The sequence below is a fragment of the Python bivittatus genome, unplaced genomic scaffold (genome assembly GCF_059951505.1).
Source record: "Python bivittatus isolate LINGU-HERP-01145 unplaced genomic scaffold, Pbiv_v1 ctg000480_np1212, whole genome shotgun sequence".
NCBI lineage: Eukaryota > Metazoa > Chordata > Lepidosauria > Squamata > Pythonidae > Python > Python bivittatus.
Genome location: NW_028277075.1, coordinates 98,234,613 through 98,253,615, shown reverse-complemented (window position 1 = coordinate 98,253,615; position 19,003 = coordinate 98,234,613). Strand labels below are relative to the sequence as shown.

The window sequence follows — 19,003 nt, the reverse complement described above, 5'->3', positions numbered from 1 at the left end:
TGCAGGCATTCTGGAATAAAATACTGTCTCCCACAGAAAATTTATTTGGATCTCTTTCCACTTGGCTGCCTCTCCTATGCCTCACTCTTAGAAGTCTGCTTTCGTGTACTTGGCTCAGCCCTTGAGAGCTCCCACTGTAACTGAACCTACAAATTGATACAGCAAGATCGTAATAATGCCTCAGTCTTGGACAAGAGGATTCAGAGGCATTACTACAATCTTGAGGCTCTGCCCAAGTTCTATGGGAGAAGTATTAAATTGGTGACAATCACAAAGCCTCCCCAAAGTTCACTTAGGCTACTAACTTTCCTAAGAACGAGAGAAGTGATTTATTGCTAGGAGGCAGGTCCAGTCCATTTTCCTTGCCAGCCCAAGTAGAGAACGACCACAAATCAATGTTTGCAGGTGAATCTCCATCCCTAAGAGGTTTCAGAGTTTTGTTTTTGGCACAGTAGCATTCTCTCTGGCCTTGGTGGTTGTGCATGTTAAACAGTCACAACCTGACCTGCAGATATTTAAAAGTGGTGGGTTTTTTCCCCACTTTTTGTTTATCCCAGGAAAAAATTCATGAGCTCAACTTCTATACACCAGGCTTCCCTTGAAGCAGGGGTGGGCATCTGATGCATGCAGTTCCTGGCACTCCTTGTGTGTCCCCAAAACTTTCTTGAGCTTCCAAAGCATCCACAGGGCTCAGGATCACATTTGGGGGGAGGAAATGTACTTTGGAGGCACTTAAGGAGTTAAGGCACCCATGTCCTTTACAAGTCCCTCACCCACTCTGGTGACATCATCTCACAGGCTATCCCCATCAAGCATTTTGTAAAGCAGGAGTCCTGCTGTAAAAAAGTGGCCACCTTTGTAAGAGCAGCTTAGCAGCTGGAGTCTGTGAGAAAGTTGGCAACCTTCCTCTATGCAGCTCTCCCCTCCCGCTGCCTCCAATACAGGTCAAGACATAAAGACCAGGCAAAGCGCCCCTCTTCTAGAAGGCAAGGCAGAGATGCAAGGCAGCACTGACCACCAGAGGCGCCTTGAACATGTTATCATTCAGGGCAGGGCAGTGCTACAGATAAAGCCATCCCACACAGGACACAGAAAAATGGCAGAAGAAAGACCTAAATGTCCCAGCAATGCTCCTAAGCCTTTACAGGATATACAGCTCCTTTCTGTTCCTGGGATCTATCTTGCAGAAGTTTTGTGTGGCATTCAGAGAGAGGAGGAAGCTAAATAAAAAGTGATGCTTGCCAGCTCTGTGTATCCTCCACCACCGGTGTGCTAGAAGAAATCCTTACCCTCGAGTGAACATTTGGAAATTTAGTGATATTATTCTTCTTTAAGGCTAAACAAGAAGGGAAAAAAAAACACAGAATGAAGGTTAAGTTTAAAATGGGATGGAACATGAAGAGCAACTCAATTCAGTGCCCCAAAGCAAAACAAAAACCAAAAACCACACCCTGTTTTAAAGATCCAGCAGGTTAGCAAAAAAAGCAAGAATGAGCAAAGCCAAAAAGGAAGGAAGATTAAACAGAGAAAGACACAGGCCACCCTGATCATTAGCCAATTAAACTCCAAGCTGCTTTGAACATTGGCTCCAGAATGACCAGACAACAATTTCATTGGAAAGAGCAAGCAGGATTTGGACCGCTTTCTTTAATACCTTCTGCCATTGTATCAAGGGCAACAGCATTAACAGATTCATTCAGCTTCCACTTTTTAACAGTTTACACCAAAAGATTTCAATGCATCCAGTTCCATGGCAATAAGCTTGATATATTTGTTATCCAGAGACAATTTGAGACATGGTGTCACCAGCCCTGCTTTTTCAAGCAGAAGGTCTTTGACTGTCTCTCCATCATTCTTAATCCTTGGTGAGCTAGCATGAGATTTGTTGAGCATTCATGAAGATCTTCTCACTGCTTGGCTCAAAAGTCAAGGTTGCTTGCAATTGTGGTTAATCTGGCTCCTGATTTTTACTTGGTCATTTTCACTTTCAAATTTCACAAATTATAAAACCCCAAACGGATACTGTGTTTTCTTAAAGGTAGTATTCATATGCCTCTAAGGAGATTTCCAATTAAATTGGCATGGAACTGAAGCTAACACAACTACGGATCTGGCAGGACAAAAATGGGGGAAAAAGAAGATTCTGACATGCAAACACAAACGTGCAAGTGATGAGTAGAATGACGAATATGAAAGAATGCTTTTGCAGATCACAAACCAAGGCCCACAAAAAACTAACTTCTCATTAGAGATGCACAGTATTTGGATCCAAAGTGGGCTAAAGTGTTTCTGATCCAGTGTAGGCACCCTTGCTGTAACTACCTTTTCATGAGCTTGCATGGTAGCCATCAAGGGTCAGGAGAATAAGGAGAAACAGGTACCTCCTTAACACCACCTTAACTCAAATGCCTATTTTCCTAGTCCTTACAGCAGGTACCGTGTAAGCCCCAGAAAGGTACAGATACACTGAAGGAACTCCTACGAGATCTGAAGAATCTCTGCCCACTTCAGATCCAAATACTGCACACCTCTATTTCTCATACATACATGGCTTACTTCCAGATAAAGGTTTAACACCAGGACTCATGCAACAGAGATCAATCCACTAAGAACACAAAGAGCCCAAAGTAGAATAACATACAAAAAACAAAGTGAACCATCTGTCATGATTATCGCTACACCCCTCAATAGTTGCTTGTAAATTGAGTGGACTGGCTGGAAGCACAGCTGTTGCTGGTCTTAGTGACATTCAGTGATCTCCAGTATTGGCTCTGCCGTGGCATTTAACACCTAGACCTTGAAATGGAAGGGGTGGAACAAGCTTTCACACGGTGGGTGGAAGGGAGCAAATCATTACTGGCAGACAAGAACGTGCAAGGAGATGATGGTTATGATGATGATAATGTAAGGTACGACTCCACGGGGATGCCAGACATCACAAAACCCATTCAACACCCCGTTGCCGTAAAGTGGAGAAATGTCAAAAACCTACAGCAACCTTTTATTTTTTTAAGAGGATCAGCTGTGAAAGAGGAATAGTTTAGTAATGGAATTCCTCTGTGAGAACAGGTTCGCAGAAAAACCGAGAGCCACGCTTGGCCGTTCGAGCGGTAAAGGGCACCGTCTTCAGCACTGCATGGAAATAACAGCCAAACAAGACATAAGACAGTAAGAAGCAAAGATCTCTTGCATTAGTATATTGTTAGTGCTTTATTAAAGGCACCCTGCTGCAGATCATCTGTCAATTAACCACAATAAGGGTTGTGTGACTGGGTTACTGTCAAAGCCTCCTTTCCAACTTGGTGGCAGCAACTGGATTTTCGCACACTGCTTCGTCTTGGCACAACTTCCTCCTGCAGGGCCACATGCCCTCTCCCTGCTCCCCATCAACTGGGCTGAGTCACAGGAATTCCCAGGGTACTTTCACACTAAAGCCAGTGTGACTTTCAAGAGACACTGAGAAGTCCTTGCCATGCTAACAAAGTCTTTGCCGAACAAAGTTCGGCGTCTGTGTGCCTTAATTGTGTTTACTTATTATTGTGTGGTTACAATAGTAAGTATTTCTTGCATTTGGCGTTACTTTTCTATGTTCAGAAGCATACTGCCAAATACAAAATTCAGAAGAAGTGGAGGGATGACTGGTAATGTAAAAAAATAGTTAACCATAAGATATGAATTGCTACATCCATTCTGCTAGGACAATAAAAAGCATGCAAATCAAACTGCAGCAGGTGACCAGTCTATTTCAGGAATCTAGTCTGTCCATGCTGCCTTTCTCTTATTACAAATGAGGTCCAGCCATTGTCCCCCTGTTGTGTTCAGTTACGGACTGCAAATAAGAGGGTGCATAAAGTTTGTTGCAAGAGGAATATGCAATTCCAAAGTTTCATGCAATTCAGCAATTCACATGAAACCATGCCCTCCATTATACATTTGCAGGTAGTCCTCACTTACCAACTACCTCGTTTAACAACCATTCGAAGTTATGACAGTGTTAAAAAAATAGCTTTGCAACCAATCCTTGCATTTATGAGCATCGCGGCGTCCTGTGGTCACGTGATCACCATTTGTGTGCTTTGCAACTGGCATGTGACAAGCAGAGTTAATAGAGAAGGTGGACATAAAATTGTAAGTCATGGTCACATGATGTTTCACTTAACGGCCACAGTGATTTGCTTAACAGCTGAAGGGAAGTGAGGTCATAAGCCTGTCACAGTCATGTGATGTTTCACTTAATGACCATGGCACTTAACAATGGAGTTGCCGATCCCAATTGTGGTTGCTAAGTGAGGACTACCTGTAATGTTGTGACTATTACTGTTAGTAGCATTTTAAGGGTAACGTGAGCTTTTAAGGACAAAGTTAAAACACTAACAGGTTTGCACACAAATGAAACAGATTCAAAGATTTCTCTAGCATGCTTCTGATGCACATACAGCAAGACTATAGGATCTATGGCTTTAGTCATGACAACATGGATAAATACACAAATGGTGTATCCGTGAAACCTCTGCCACTAAACAGGCCTGAAAGCCTGAAATTTGGTCAACTTAAATGAATGGTGCATCGATTAATGTTCCTACTTGTTCTCATTTATAAAGCATTAACCAGACAATTAGAAATAGATTTTTTTTGGTGTCTTTGAAACAGTCTCCTTTGAGTGTTGGGGGGGCTTTACCTGTGATGATATCTTCAATAGCGCCATCTTTTCCTTCATAAACATGTCTGTTGTCCTTGACTTGTCGCCGTCTTAGCTCTGCAATCAGTTCTTGTTGCTGTCGCTTAGTTTTATGAGATGGAGACTGAAAAAGAAAGAAGAGAACAGGGCTGCAAAGCTGAGTAAAGATTAGTGCCCAATGAGACAGTAGCACTCCTACTCTTCTAATAGAAACACTACATGTTGGAAGGTAATATTGCAAGCTGTTCTATAGCAAATCCTCTATGGAGGTGGGGAGAAAGAAAGCAAACAGGACAGAAACCATCCTCACCTCCATAGATGCCAAAAAGAAAGAAAACAGACACCTGAGGACAGCTCTTAAGGCCTGTGGGCATCCAAATTGGGCCTTTATTAAATCCACTTCTAGATCCAACAAAAAAACGGCAGACAGAGCTGAAACCCAGAATCAACAGAAGAATCTTGTGATTCCATATATGGCTGGTGTGTCGGAGAAGATAAAACAGATATTTGGAAAACACCACATACCTGTGTTTTTCAACCCCACTAACACACTGAGACAGAGGCTTGTATACCCTAAAGATCCAACACCAAAACATCAGAAGAGCAATGTAGTATATGCAATCCAGTGCAGTGAGGAGTGTTCAGAGCTCTGCATTGGAGAAACCAAACAGCCTTTACACAAGAGGATGGCCCAGCACAGGAGGAGCAACAACACAGGACCAGAATCAGCAGTTTACCTTCATCTAAAGGAAAAAGGATACTCATTTGAGGACAATAATGTTCACATTTTGGACAGAGAGGATAGGTGGTTTGAGAGAGGAGTGAAGGAATCCATTTATGCCAAAGTGGAAAATCCTTCCCTCAATAGAGGTGGAAGCCTCAGACATTTTTCATGCTGCTCAGTCCCCAGAAAGATTAAGACCACTTCACAAGGTCACCAGGGAGGCAGCACTTAACGACCCACTTGGGGCTGAATGAGGGATTAGGAGCAAGACATCCACATCCCAAAGACTCTACTAATCACTTCTCCTACTGTCCCTTCAAGGAGCCCATCATGTGAGAAACTGCCACCCTGGAAGACATTTATGGGGTCTCCCCAACCAACTTTCTAGACTGAAGAAGCTGCTTGGACAAGCAGCAAAACATATCTAACCCAAAGAAAAGAAGTCCACTTGCCATGACTCAACCTCCAGATAATACCAGATCAACTTTCAACAGGGGAAAAAACATTTCTGATCATTTTATGACCAATAAAGTGAGTGTGAATGTGTGTGTGTGTGTGTGTGTGAACACATACACACACACACACACACTGTAATTATATAATTCATAATATTGTTTTAATCCTATAAACAAACAGGAAGGCAACCTCGCCACAGCTGCAAATGCTCCGATGGTGTATAAATATGGTTTATCTCTATACAGATAACTGTCTCTCTATATAACTCTATATACTCTATAGAGATAATTCTCTCTTAAACTCTATAGAAATACATCATATTTACACACCATTCAAAAGAGACAATTAAAAACCTAAGAAGGCAACAAAAAGACCAGAACACATCCCCTCCAGCAGCCAGCACCCAGATAAGCAGGGATTAACACCAGGCAAACAAGAAGGAAACAATACTCTAATCAAGGAACTACCAAGGAGAAAACCACACTCACACTAAAGCGAACAGAACAAGCTACTATATATAAACAGGAAACAAACCCCGCACTCACTCACACTGATGATGTTATCTGGTTGGGTGATGAAAAGTCTGCAACCAAACAACCAAGCCAGAGCACCAAGGACTGCATATAATTGTTAACTAGGTGCCTCTGGTATAGCAAGGTACAGGGGAAGGAATACCATATCCATGTATAGGTGATCTAGCCTGATCTTTAGGATGGGAACTTGTAAATATACATTACAATAAATCGTTGAGGGAGAGAATTCTGGAAAGCGCTTATTTTAATTGACATTAAAAGAAGCCAATTTACCTTATTCTGGAGAGTTTTCTTTCAAGGTTTCCTTCTTATGTGATATAATTGCACAATTACATCTGTACACTAAATGATGTTACTCAACAGTGCCAAAAAGCCAATTTTTCTGGATAAACATTTCTGGACTAGGGAGCACTGCATCAAGGATTTGAGGTCTGAAGCACCTTTTTGAGATTTAAGAGTAATTAGAATAGGATAGGAATATGAAACTCTTGTAATTTTCAAGCTTCCTGAATGTTGGTTTCATTAATTACTTTTTGGAGTGGGGGGAGCTTTGGGTAACACAACAACCAGGACTTTCCAAAATTCTGACTTACTATGAAGGAACAAGCCTTGTAGCACATGTCAATCAAATCACAGCTGGTTGGCATCACCTGCCAATGAGAACAACTAACCAGGCAGCAGAAGCTTTTTCTCATTTTGACATGGAAACTGGGATCTCTGGTTTCTCTCTTCCAAACAAGCCCAAAATTGAAAGCTAAGAACAAACCATGGCTTCAGATCCAAGAAGAGAAGTCAGGGCTCCTGATTTGGATGTCATGACAAACTACAGATAGAGCTTCTATTTTTAGGTAGTAATAATAAGCTTCTAAGTAATAATAATAATGATAATAATAAGCTGGCAGTGGTGGTCCCAGTTGTTACCAGCACACTGGGTGCCACACCAAAAAGCCTTGGATGGCACTTAGAAAATCTGCACATTGATAAAATTTCCATCTGCCAGTTACAACAGGCCACACTGCTTGGATCCACACATATACTACGCTGATATGTTATGACATCCTAGGTCCTTGGAAAGAACTCAATGCCAATAAAGGCCCACACCAGCTAAAGAACTGGCAGCTGTGATTTCACAATGCTGTTTAATAATAATAATAATAATAATTATTATTATTATTATTATTATTATTATTATTATTATTATTATTTTAAAAATTGCACAGACTGACTACAAACAACGGCATGACAAAGTAGCAACAATGGGGCATTGGAATATCTGCAAGAAATACCATTTGCCTGCAAGTAAGAACCGGTGGGACCACAAAACAGACAAAGTAATCGAAAATGAGGAAGCTGAAGTGCTCTGGGACTTTGGAATTCAAACAGACAAGCAGCTGCCATATAACACCCCAGACTTAACAACTGTTGATAAGAAAGACAAAAGTCTGGATAGTGGACATTGCAATACCTGGAGACAGCAGAAGAGAAGAGAAAGAACTGGAGAAAATCACAAAATATAAAGACCTGCAAATAGAACAACTATGGCAAAAAAAAGCAAAGATAGTACCAATAGTAATAAGCACCTTAGGTACAATCCCAAAACATCTGGAGTACCACTTGAAGACCATCAGCATTGACAATATCACCATCAGTCAATTGCAAAAGGCAACTTTACTTGGAACAACTTACATCCTGAGACGATACCTTTGACAACATCAAACAACAACATCTGACTATCCCAGGTGCTTGGGAAGCACTCGATAGGTGGATAAAAATGCCAAATCCAGTCTAAACATCTGGCTGACTGTGTGACCACCACCACCACCACCACCAATAATATGCTTCTACTAGCCAGAAGAACCAAGCAGGAGCAATACACAAGTTCCATCTAAGATTGCTACAGAAGTTGGGGATTCTGGTTTACTGTGATGTACAAATGTTCCCAGGGATTCTAACTTCAACAATTTCATCAATAATTGTCAAATATTTGCTTGTTTGTTACCTTTTGGTCTTGTTGCTCCAGCAATGCTTCCTGTTCCAGCAATTTTTCCATTAATGCCTGTTCTTGCTTTTTTCTCAGTTCATTCTCCTCTTCTGCTTGCTGTTAATGTTCAGAAAAAGAAAATGTTCACTGGTAAGAGCTACTGAAATTTCAAATACAAGGGATTTATTCATTCAGCAAAAGACATATCCATTAGTACAAATTTAACTCAGACATGCTGCCTGTCCAATGGGACAGAGCCCAATTTCTTGGACCTATTGTTGCATTAGCTATAAACTCCTTTGAAACCCCCTAAACTATAAGAGACCTAAATGATCAATTTATTTGCATGAAACCTCAAACCAGATGAAATTGTCCCATAAGCGCTGAATGCAGAGGAAAGCACATGTCATGGGGCAGATAGAAGCTTTCTGCTTCTTCTCTGCAAGAGAACCACCCGCCTTTACAGGGAAGGATCCCTGGTTGCTCCGGCTCTTCTCTGGCTCCATCTCTGTAGGTTCAAATTGGCAGCCCCTCCCAACTGCCCAATATAGAAGTGCTGCTACATTTTGCACATAAGGAAGTGTGTGTGTGTGTGTGTATGCATGTGCATATGTACTCTGGATGCTAAACACAGATCAAATGAAAGAGTAATTAATTCATTACTGGATCCACTGTAACTAATGCAAGAGTCTGGGAATTCATAGATCTGCCATCTTCAGCATGGTGCCCTTAGAATATTTGACTACAAGTCCCATTAACTCTAGACAATTGGAAATTGTGGGATAGGTGGTCAAAAACTTATCAAGGTGCTTCTAGACCACAGGGGAGTTCATTTCAAAATCCCTATGGAAAGAGATCAGTTTAGATCTCCTTTAAGTTATCTGTCTCTTCCTTGCAGCTTGAGGAAAAGAATCAGAAAAAGAAAAGAAGCGTGTGTGTGTGTGTGTGTGAGAGAGAGAGACAGAGACAGAGACAGAGTGCAAGAATGGTTGTTTTTATCCCTGATTGGACACTGATTGCTTGCTTTAGCAAATCCCACCCTGCAGCTCTACTGTTGAAGGAATATAGAAGCAAGTTTGCCTGTTTCTGATCTAGTCCTTGGGTCTTCAAAATCTGCCCCCCCCCCACCACGTTTCTGAGTCTGCTTTGCACAAAGAAATTACAGAACCTGAAGCTGAGGATGAGTTCAGATTATAACATGATCAGTGCTGGTAGTTTTGATTTACCTTGTAAGCTTTCACAAATCGTACAAAGACTGGGAAGAAGACTGATGGAGGAGTTGTCTTGGGATTTTCTCCAAAATATTTCACAGCATCATCAAAGGCATCCTGTAAGAGACACACTTTTAATGTTTTTCCCACAGCAAGCAGCTTTGTTGCAGTAAAATAATAAAGAGCCAAAGCTTTTTACAGTTTGTTGCAGTAAAATAATAAAGAGCCAAAGCTTAACTTAATGACCAATTCATTATGGCATAAATAAAGTACATTTATCTCATTTTGTTACAATAAAATACAGCTTCATACAATACAATAAAATAGATAGGAAAAAAAGAAAGAACTAGGCCCACCCCCACATACTTTTACACGTTCTAATAGAGTAATGTATCCTTCCAGCTAGTATATACAAACCTTTACTCAACCTCTCTACCCTTTGAGATATTCCCTCTGCTATCACTACAAAATAAGTCTCAAGATGCCTTCCTGTGAAGTTACAGCCTGCCTCGGGAAGTAGTAACTCTAAGTTTTTAAACCAAGGCTTAACAGTCATCCATCAGGGATCCTGTAATGGAGCAGAGAATTGGATTAGATTTACAAAGGGCCTTCCAACTCCATGAATCTATTTTTTACAGTTGGCTGCTTTTTCTATTATCACTTGGTCCCCATGCCTTGGAGAACCATTGGAGCATGATGTGACTTTCATCAAGAGATGCATTTTCAAGGGGCATGCATTACGATTGCGTGCATATAGGATTTCAGTCTACATCTAAAGTCCTTCTGCTCAGTATGAAGCATTCCACGTCAGGAGCCCATATTGCTACCTTGTTCTCCCCTAGGAGCTACCACATTTCAAATCCTCCCTTTCAGGTTCCTCTGAGGAGTTAAGGGAAACATTCACTGTTTCCTTTGATCCACTGTCCTCTCCTCCAGACCCCCATCTATCCTCACAATAGTTAGACTCAGCACAAGTTAGGCTGAGTCAGAAAGACTAGCCCAACATCTAGCAAGCAGGAACATCAGCCAAGGTCTTTGCCTGGCACTGTAACTACTATGCCATACTTGCACTTAGAAAATGACTTGTGCTTCGGTCTGCACTGAAGAGGTAATGTTTAGCTTCAGAAGGTGAAAGATCCCTTTGCTCTCAGACCTGGATAGCTAAATCTAAAGAAGAGGTGAACTCTATGGAATACCTGGGCTATTTTTGCATCATCCTGCAACTTCTTCAGTTTCCCTTCGTTGCTCTGAATGAATTCCTTCAGCATGGTATTATGATCGTGCATAGTATACTCCCGCTTGGTTAAGTCCAGACCTCTTTGGAGTTCCTTTACATCTAGTAGAACATTTTCAAGGGATACTAAAAGAGAGGAAAAAATACAACAGGCTATATTAGACAGCACATGTCTCTAATTTAGATGGCATATCCTTGATCCAAAATCCAGTAAGGAATCTTATACAGTAAGGCATGGAAATTTACCTGTTTAGGACCTCAGCCAGTTTCATAAGAGATGTACCATAAGCATAAGTTATACCACAATGTTCTCATTACTAAAATAATGAAGGACCAACTGCATTCAAAGTATGATACAAGTTACAAACAGAAAACAACAAGAAAAAGAGCAAAAGAGGCAATGGGAAGGATGATGCCACATGCCATAAGAAACAGAAACAGCTCATGGGAAGTACGTTTCTGAGCCCCTTCACCAGCGATGTGCTGCTTCTCCTCCAATTTCTGCCCTATTGATCAAATACAAAGTAAAGGTTTTTGTCCAAGCATTGTGACAGCTAGTATGTTTACCTAACATGGATGACATAAGCTCTTGCAGGGGCAGAATTCTTCGAGGCTATGCAGTTAGGAACAAGTATTGGAGTGATGTACAATCAGAATTATGGGGAAGCACAGCCAACTTCCCAGGAAAAGTATATATAAATAGGAGTGTACAAATCTCATTGATCGGCAGTGGCTTTTGGAATTGCAATGCAGAGTCCGTATAACAAGTTTGAAAAAGTGGATGAGGATTGAAATATTTGATGCGAAGATGAAATGTTATATTTCTTATAAACAACATTATTACTTTTAATGATTAATTTCTGACAGAACTGTTGAATTTTAACACATACAGGTACATCTCAACTGATTTCCAGATTTAAAAGAAATGTAGATGTACATGAACAAAGCAACCAAAAGCAATCATTCTCTTGCGCATATGCCGTCCTACGATACACCCTCTCACGTGGAGACGGCAGGAGGACATGAGAGTGAGAGGGGAAGGTGGGGGGATTGGTTGCTGGTGGGTCCCAGAATCTGGTGGATGCAGAGGGCTGCACCTGCTGAATATGCATCTACGTTAAAAAGACATGGGTCTTGTGGTGAGACTAGGAAAGAGGCCTGCTTGCTAAAAAGAGAAGGAATTGGTTTTAAAATCAGGATGACGTTGTGATCTCCCGTGCTCAAACTTTCCCCTTAAGAGTCCATCTGCCTTTTACAAGTTTGTGTCGTTCCCAAGCTAACAGCTTCGCCAGAGACTCCCTTCTTAGGGGTTATCACTGCATTAAACAAGGCATACAATGAATCTAGAACTACTTTCCAACTTAAGAAGTAACATATGGCCATATTACCTGCAGCAGCTTTCTCTACATAGTGAAGCTCATTGTAGAAAAGTGAAACCTGCTGATACTTCTCCCTTACAACATTGGATATATAGTGCAGCAGAGTTTGTTTTCTGTCTGTTGATTTTGTGTCTAACAGCTGCAAACAAAGGCAAAAGAGGCACGTTAAGAATACAATAATGAGGGTACTTTTAACTGGATTCTAAGAGAAAATGCTAGATTTCTGGGAAACAACATTCTCCATCCCATCTTCTCTCAAGCAGCAAATTACAACTTCTTCAAAGCCAGTCCAAGAGGATCAGGGAAGGGGGGACGTTCCTGAACAAACTGGGATGGGGGGTAAGTTCCAACCAGGATGATGATATAAGTGAGAACCTTCCTGCCATGAACTTAGCTCATTTAAAAACCAAGACTGATTGGAAGTAATTACTCCTCTCTGCTGATTCTTCTGTAGTCCATCCTACAACTGCCTTTGCAGCTATTGGAAGTTTTCTCTTCCATGAAAGATTTTCAGTTACCTTAACATATGGTTCAAGACACTGTCTATCTGCAGAGCAGAATACCAAGGAAACTAGGTTTAGACAATTTATTTGTTCAATTAATCAACTGAAACTTCGTTCAAATTTGTTATATTAGAACTATTTTCAAACCGAGAAGTTGAGTTTAAATGGAAACTAGCACTGAATCAACATACAAAAGTATGAACCAAAAATTAGCTTGTTTGGGTTCTGTCAGCTTTTATTATAACCATCTCTCAACTTTCTTGGAAATTAAAATCAGAATGTTTTGTAAATTAAAACAATGAGTATAATGAACAATGAATACCAAAGATACAAGGGTATTCTGCTTAATTTTTGTTCTCTTTTAATGAATGGCTCAAGCAACCCGATAGGGATGATTTGCTTATTAGTTGCACTTGTCTTCTTAAAATGTGGCTATTTTTGGTTTTTAATTTTAAAAAATTGTAACGTGTCCAGAAGACTAAATTTATTTTTTTTTAATCCTACCATTCCTTCCCACTCAACTTTCATACTGAAAACATTTCCAACCCTCCATATCAAGCAGATTTACTTGCATGTAAATGACTTTAGTTGGGTAGCATTCCTGATGGCTTTTAGACAAATGTCAATTTCCCCCTCCTGTGACATAAGCTGATGAGTGAATGGGGATCTTTCTAGTAAAGGCAGGCTCCTACTTACCAGATCTAAACTTTGAAGTTTAAATCCATAGACAGCTCCTCGTTTACTGCTGTTCATATAGTTACCCAGAGCCAAGATTATCTGCAGGTATCATAAGAGATGGGAGAAAAAATATATTATCAGCTATTATTGAAAGTTGCTCCTTGAAATGAAAGGGGAGTTTACACACAAATATACAGCTCAAAAGGCAGCAGCAAAAATTGCACTTACCTCTAAGATTTTTTTGAGCTTCTGAGAGGACTTTATGGAGACAGATGCTGCAATGACTGCATGTAGTTGCTAAAGGCAAAAACAGGAAATAGGGTGAACATCTTTAAAAACTCAGCAAGTGCAAATTAAAATTGAACACTTAGAGATTTCTGCCAGAAGGAATGAATTTTATGTAAGACACCTCTCAGGGCAGAGTTAAGCCTATGTTCAAGATCCTGTATGCTGTTATTTCTGTCTCCTCCTCTTTTTTTTTATTTTTCACTTCAACAACTGACCCAGAATTAGAATACAACTGATTTCAACCCAAAATATAATTTCAAAAACAAGACTGTCAGGTAACGCAACTATTTACTATGACTTGGATGGGTTTTCAATCCAAGTCATTTTAATGTACTTATATTATCCCATCTGAGTAGAGAAGCAATACCGTGGTGTACAAAGACAGCACACAGCTTGCACAGATACTCCCCAATCCCTTGTTCCACTCTTGGCCCAACATTCAAGACGGCAGCAAGAAAGACGGCGGAGAGAAAAAACCCACACACCACAAACAGAACCTCTCACACAAGAGACTATATCTGATCAGGCAACAGTTAGTTCGATGCAATCAAGTTGGACTGCATGGTAACGTCACTGAAAAACGTCTGCAGTCTCAACCGATTGCTAGTAACAACTGTAGCTCTTCCAAACACAGTCTCTGTAATCTTTTTCAAACCACCCGTCCATCTTAGCCATTGCTTCCCCCTTCTACTTCTCTCAACCCTTCTAAGCATAGCTGTTTTTTCCAGTTCATCATCTGCACACACTGCACGCCCAAGGATCTGACGTATCTGATGTATGGAGCAATACCTATTGCATTTATCTCAACACAGCTATATGTTGTGGCTAAGAATGGATAGAGATAAGCACACACTGAGAAGGAAATAACGTCAGACCATCTCCAATAAGCAAGTATTTTAGAATACCTGCTCAAAAATGAACATTAACAAATGCTTCAGTGTACAGGTAGTCCTCATTTAGCGACCACCTCATACAGCAACCGTACACAGTTACAACGGTGATGAAAATGTAACTTTGCGACCAGTCTTTGCATTTACAACCTTTGCAGGTCTGTAAAGCAAAGGAAAGCTGAAGTAAGATTGTAAGATCATGATGTTTCACTTAGCGACCGCTTTGCTTAATGATCCAGTGCCGGTCCTAATTGTGGTCACTAAACAAGGATTACCTGTAAGCCTAACCCTCAGAATTAAGTTGTAGTAGTCCTTTCCCTTTGCAAAATAGACCTCTGATCCATATCTCACTCACCGGTGTAAGCATCTGTATGCTTTCAGTAAAGTTGCCAATGAATGCCATGATGGTCATTTTCTGCATCAGTCTCTCTATTTTGCTGAAGTGCATCATAAACCGATCCTCGTCTGACAGGTTCTCAAGAGGCTTCCTTTCCCGCTCATAAAGCCGTAACACTTTCACTTCATTTTCTGTTGGCAGGAACCTCATCAGGCATTCAACAAAATCTACTGGCAGAGTCTTCAAATCAAATCTAACAATGCAACACAACACAATAAAATACACTAAGTTGAGAGGAAAGACAGTGAGTGGACAGTTCAAAAAGCTGGTTTCCAGCAAAACCAGAGCATGATATAATTTTCTTGATATTTCAATCAAAGAATCTTTCAGAAGTACAAATCAGTCCTGCTATAATTAATGAAATAGTAATTACTGCAAATTCACTGCTTTTTACATTGATCTTTTTGGCAATCAACAGATATCGTGCAAGGTAAAAAACCACATACAATATGAACAACAGAAGTACATCTTTAAATATTTTGCCTAGGAGTACAACAGACCCACACAGTTTTTACAAGCTTTTCAAATTACTGAAGTTATTGTGGGTCTCAACATCCATTTGAAAGATTTGTAAAACTTGAGTGTGATAAGTTCGATTATAGAAATGTATTCTGGAAAGAGATCTGGCTAGATTCCACATTCCTGGAAAGACTGCAAAGCACATTCTGTAAGCTAGGCTCATAAATGGCTCTTAAGATAAGCATTGTTCTGAAGTATGATTTGCAAGTGACATCCAGATACAATAATGGATCATTTAATCGCTAATTGGTTGCCAGATGAGCCAGCTGAACATTTGAAGAGGCAACCTATGCACAATAATAATGAATCACATATGCATAATGCCATTCTACATTTGTTCAAGATACTTGGACTAAATTCAAATAATACACAAAGAACTAGACTCTTTTCATTTCCTTAATAGCTACCATATTTATTTCAAAATGGTACTTAACTTGCTGCTAAGAATGAAAATGTTGCATGACAAGAATTATAGATGAATCTATATATTATGTTCTTAAAAAAAAATACCAATTGATTATTATAGTAAAACAGATCAGTTTTCTTCATGCTTTTGTGACATGTATATTCGCCTTTAAGTATATCCCAAGGAATTTAAGAAGCTGAATCCAAAAACAGTGTGCACAGGCTTGGAGCTTTGGTATAAAACACTGAGTGACAGTCACTAATCTACAGAAAGTAAAATGAGCAAACCTTCTTGGATCTAATCCAGTTGTGCAAATACGGTTTGGCAGTTCATATATTTAAAATTGTATATAAAACCTTTTCACTTACGCTTGAATAGCTTTACATATTTCATCAGCAGTCTTTCCAGCTTTTCTTAAGGTGATAGCAAGATTTTTCGCCCGGTTTGCCTCTAAAAGCGTGACTTTGTTTGATCCTTTCTGAGTTATTTGCTTGCTTGAAGAAAGGTCTATGGCTGGCCCTTGGGCTTTTGTCTTGAATATTTCTTCAAATTCATCCACATTTAAATCCTAAAACAGACAGTTTTTAGAAAGGACAAGCTGGAAAGAAAAATCTTATAAAATTCCTTTTCTTTTTTTACAGTATTCATCTGTAAAGCGCAAGAAATGGTCCAACTCTACTAACATCTGTACAACCTCAAAGTAAAAACACCTGGAATCTCAATGCCTCATCAAATATACTTATCACCAGTCATGTGAATTTAGGTCACAGTTATGCATCACAGGGGAAGACAAAGATGAATTCTGAAGCAAAAATGGAAGCTGGCTCAAAGTGTTTTCTTCAGTTAGAAATAAACCTAACTCCAAACAGACAGAAAGGAAAACACCCAAGCATCCAAATAAGTAGGGGTAAAGATATGGATATATGACAGAAGAACATAAATTTAAGTCAGTCCATCAAATTGAGTATTTTTTTTTGATAATGATGAAGTATTTAAAATCTACTAAGTGCATATCACCAAATGTACAATAGCAAATCAGAATGATTCTACTTCAATAGGATGCAGTAATTTTGCCTCCGATCCTCCTGGATCCCTCTCCTCCAGATATTTCAAAATCACAATGTTCAAGGTTCATACCTCCAAGATCCTTTCATCATCGATTTCATTGAAGACAGTCCCATTGATCTGGTTGGGTTTCAGAGCTACCCAGTTAAATACTGGCATGCGGAACTTTGTCTTAATTGGCTTCTTGATTTTCACAGCTTAAAAGAAGGCAAAAGTGCAATTACACATTTCAGAAAACCTATTAAAAACCTCTTTAACCTAACAGGTATTACTGGGGGGTGGGAAGGTGGCACTTTAATCCTGAAGGAGATCTAGCCAGCACTAAAAAAAAAAATAAGAAGTATCCAGAATGATTGGACACTCTTGAAAAAAAAGAATAATGCAGAGAGAAAGATATTTTCTTTAAGTTTTCTATTATTCATGTCAAAATGTGGCAGGAAACATTTTTAAAAAATAAACGCATACTTTTTTTACTAGCTGTCATAAGCTGCAATCCAATACACACTTACCTAAAAATAACTCCAGATGAATTCAAGAGAACTTATTTCTAAATAGGCATGCACAGGATTGCATTTTGGAATGCAAATAACTTAATCACTGCATAGTGTACAAAATACTTCATGACTTCCTATCCATGTAACTTTGGTGTGTCCAGTGACAGCTTACCACTCACATTTCTGACCCCCTTAAAATTAAAACTCCAACATGCTGCCTTTTTTTTGAGGAAATTATATTAATGTCTAAGGAAGAACTATAATCAGTTTATTTAAGTTACAGACACTGCATTTCAAGCTTTCAGTCTTGGCTAAATTAAGATTAATAGGAAGGGATAAGGACTGCTGCAAAGCATTTAGAAACAGTAAATTCTGATTGTCCCTCCAGTGTTTTAAGAATAAGCCCCACATAAACACTACTTGTTTTCTAGGGAACAATCTAGGGATTGACATTTTTAGACTGATTAGGGACTCAGATATGTAATTACAGTGATTGAGTGGCACATTATGCAAATGTGACATATAGTGATTTAAGCCTATTATGACACTAATTGCGTTAAAGGCACACTTTTGCAAAGATAGAAATATAATTGTAGGATTCCCCCCATCTCTATAAATGGGAAGGGACTTCATGCGTCCAGTCCAGATTTTCAGATGAACACTGTGAAATGGCGACTTTCAGAATTACATACATTATCCCACCCATGTAAACAATATCTGAAATCTGACACCTCTATTAGGAAAAATGTATTGCTGCAAAATTTAAACAGGCCAGAATTTTGTATTTTAAACAATGAAAGAACATCCTTCAGTCTCAGCACTTCTAACCATCTTTCACACTGATTTACCACAAAAAAAAATAAATCTAAAATCGGGGAGGGAGACTTTGATACTCAAGTATGCATTTACCATTTGTGGGGAGGATGCTGGGGGCAGGGATAGCAGAATGGATTGGGCCACATTAAGCCCATGCGCAGAGCCAGGGGGTTCTGCTTTTTCTCCATTTTTTTTTTGAGGGGGGGCACACAGCCTGTAACCATTATAACATTCAGGGAATGTGTGTTAAGACCTGAAACAACTAAGGCAGCTCCTTCCTCACCTATCCACTAAGGTGAACTCAACTCCCTTTTGAAGGTATTTCTGCCTGAAGGAGAATGAGTCTAGACTCTAAGGCATAACACACCAAGATTCCTCTTTTGGGGGTGGGGGGACCATTGATATTTTATTCCAACAAAGAACTAGCATTTCTCAAGATGTGCAGTGGTTTTAATAGCAAGTTGAGTGCTGGTGGTAGGAAAATATAAACGTTCTGTAAGCACTCATGGAAAGGAAAAACGATGAGGGCAGTGTTCTTAACTTCCAATTTCCCATGGTAGAAAAGGTCAACAGAAAGAGTGTGGTCTTCAAAACTCTGGTTTATACAACTTTGCAAATACACTGTAAAGTGAAAAGTCCTAGCTATTACCCCTTTGATCACAGAAATAAAACCTGAGCAAAACTTGGGTTTCTAAGTCCAAAGCCTCCATCTTGAACAACAACAACAAAATACCTTACCCCAGATCAAATA

At 39.7% G+C, this 19,003-nt stretch overlaps 1 protein-coding gene across 9 annotated transcripts in view; it reads right to left on the bottom strand.

Moving 5' to 3' along the window:
* Window positions 1-19,003, bottom strand: part of FMNL2 (formin like 2) — a 198,608-nt gene that overhangs the window by 4,211 nt on the left and 175,394 nt on the right. For 2 of the 9 annotated variants that reach the window (XM_088146553.1, XM_088146555.1), the window contains exons 16-26: window positions 17,015-17,139; window positions 16,246-16,445; window positions 14,911-15,145; window positions 13,606-13,674; window positions 13,396-13,476; window positions 12,206-12,335; window positions 10,780-10,943; window positions 9,599-9,700; window positions 8,391-8,489; window positions 4,679-4,802; window positions 1,243-1,336 (exon numbers count right to left, since the gene is read on the bottom strand). In XM_088146553.1, the coding sequence (XP_088002679.1) occupies window positions 1,243-1,336; window positions 4,679-4,802; window positions 8,391-8,489; window positions 9,599-9,700; window positions 10,780-10,943; window positions 12,206-12,335; window positions 13,396-13,476; window positions 13,606-13,674; window positions 14,911-15,145; window positions 16,246-16,445; window positions 17,015-17,139 (1,423 nt within the window). Of the gene's footprint in view, window positions 1-1,242; window positions 1,337-2,992; window positions 3,133-4,678; window positions 4,803-8,390; window positions 8,490-9,598; window positions 9,701-10,779; window positions 10,944-12,205; window positions 12,336-13,395; window positions 13,477-13,605; window positions 13,675-14,910; window positions 15,146-16,245; window positions 16,446-17,014; window positions 17,140-19,003 lie in introns of those variants that run through there. The other 7 variants (XM_088146560.1, XM_088146561.1, XR_015797239.1 and 4 more) reach the window with 6 other exon arrangements.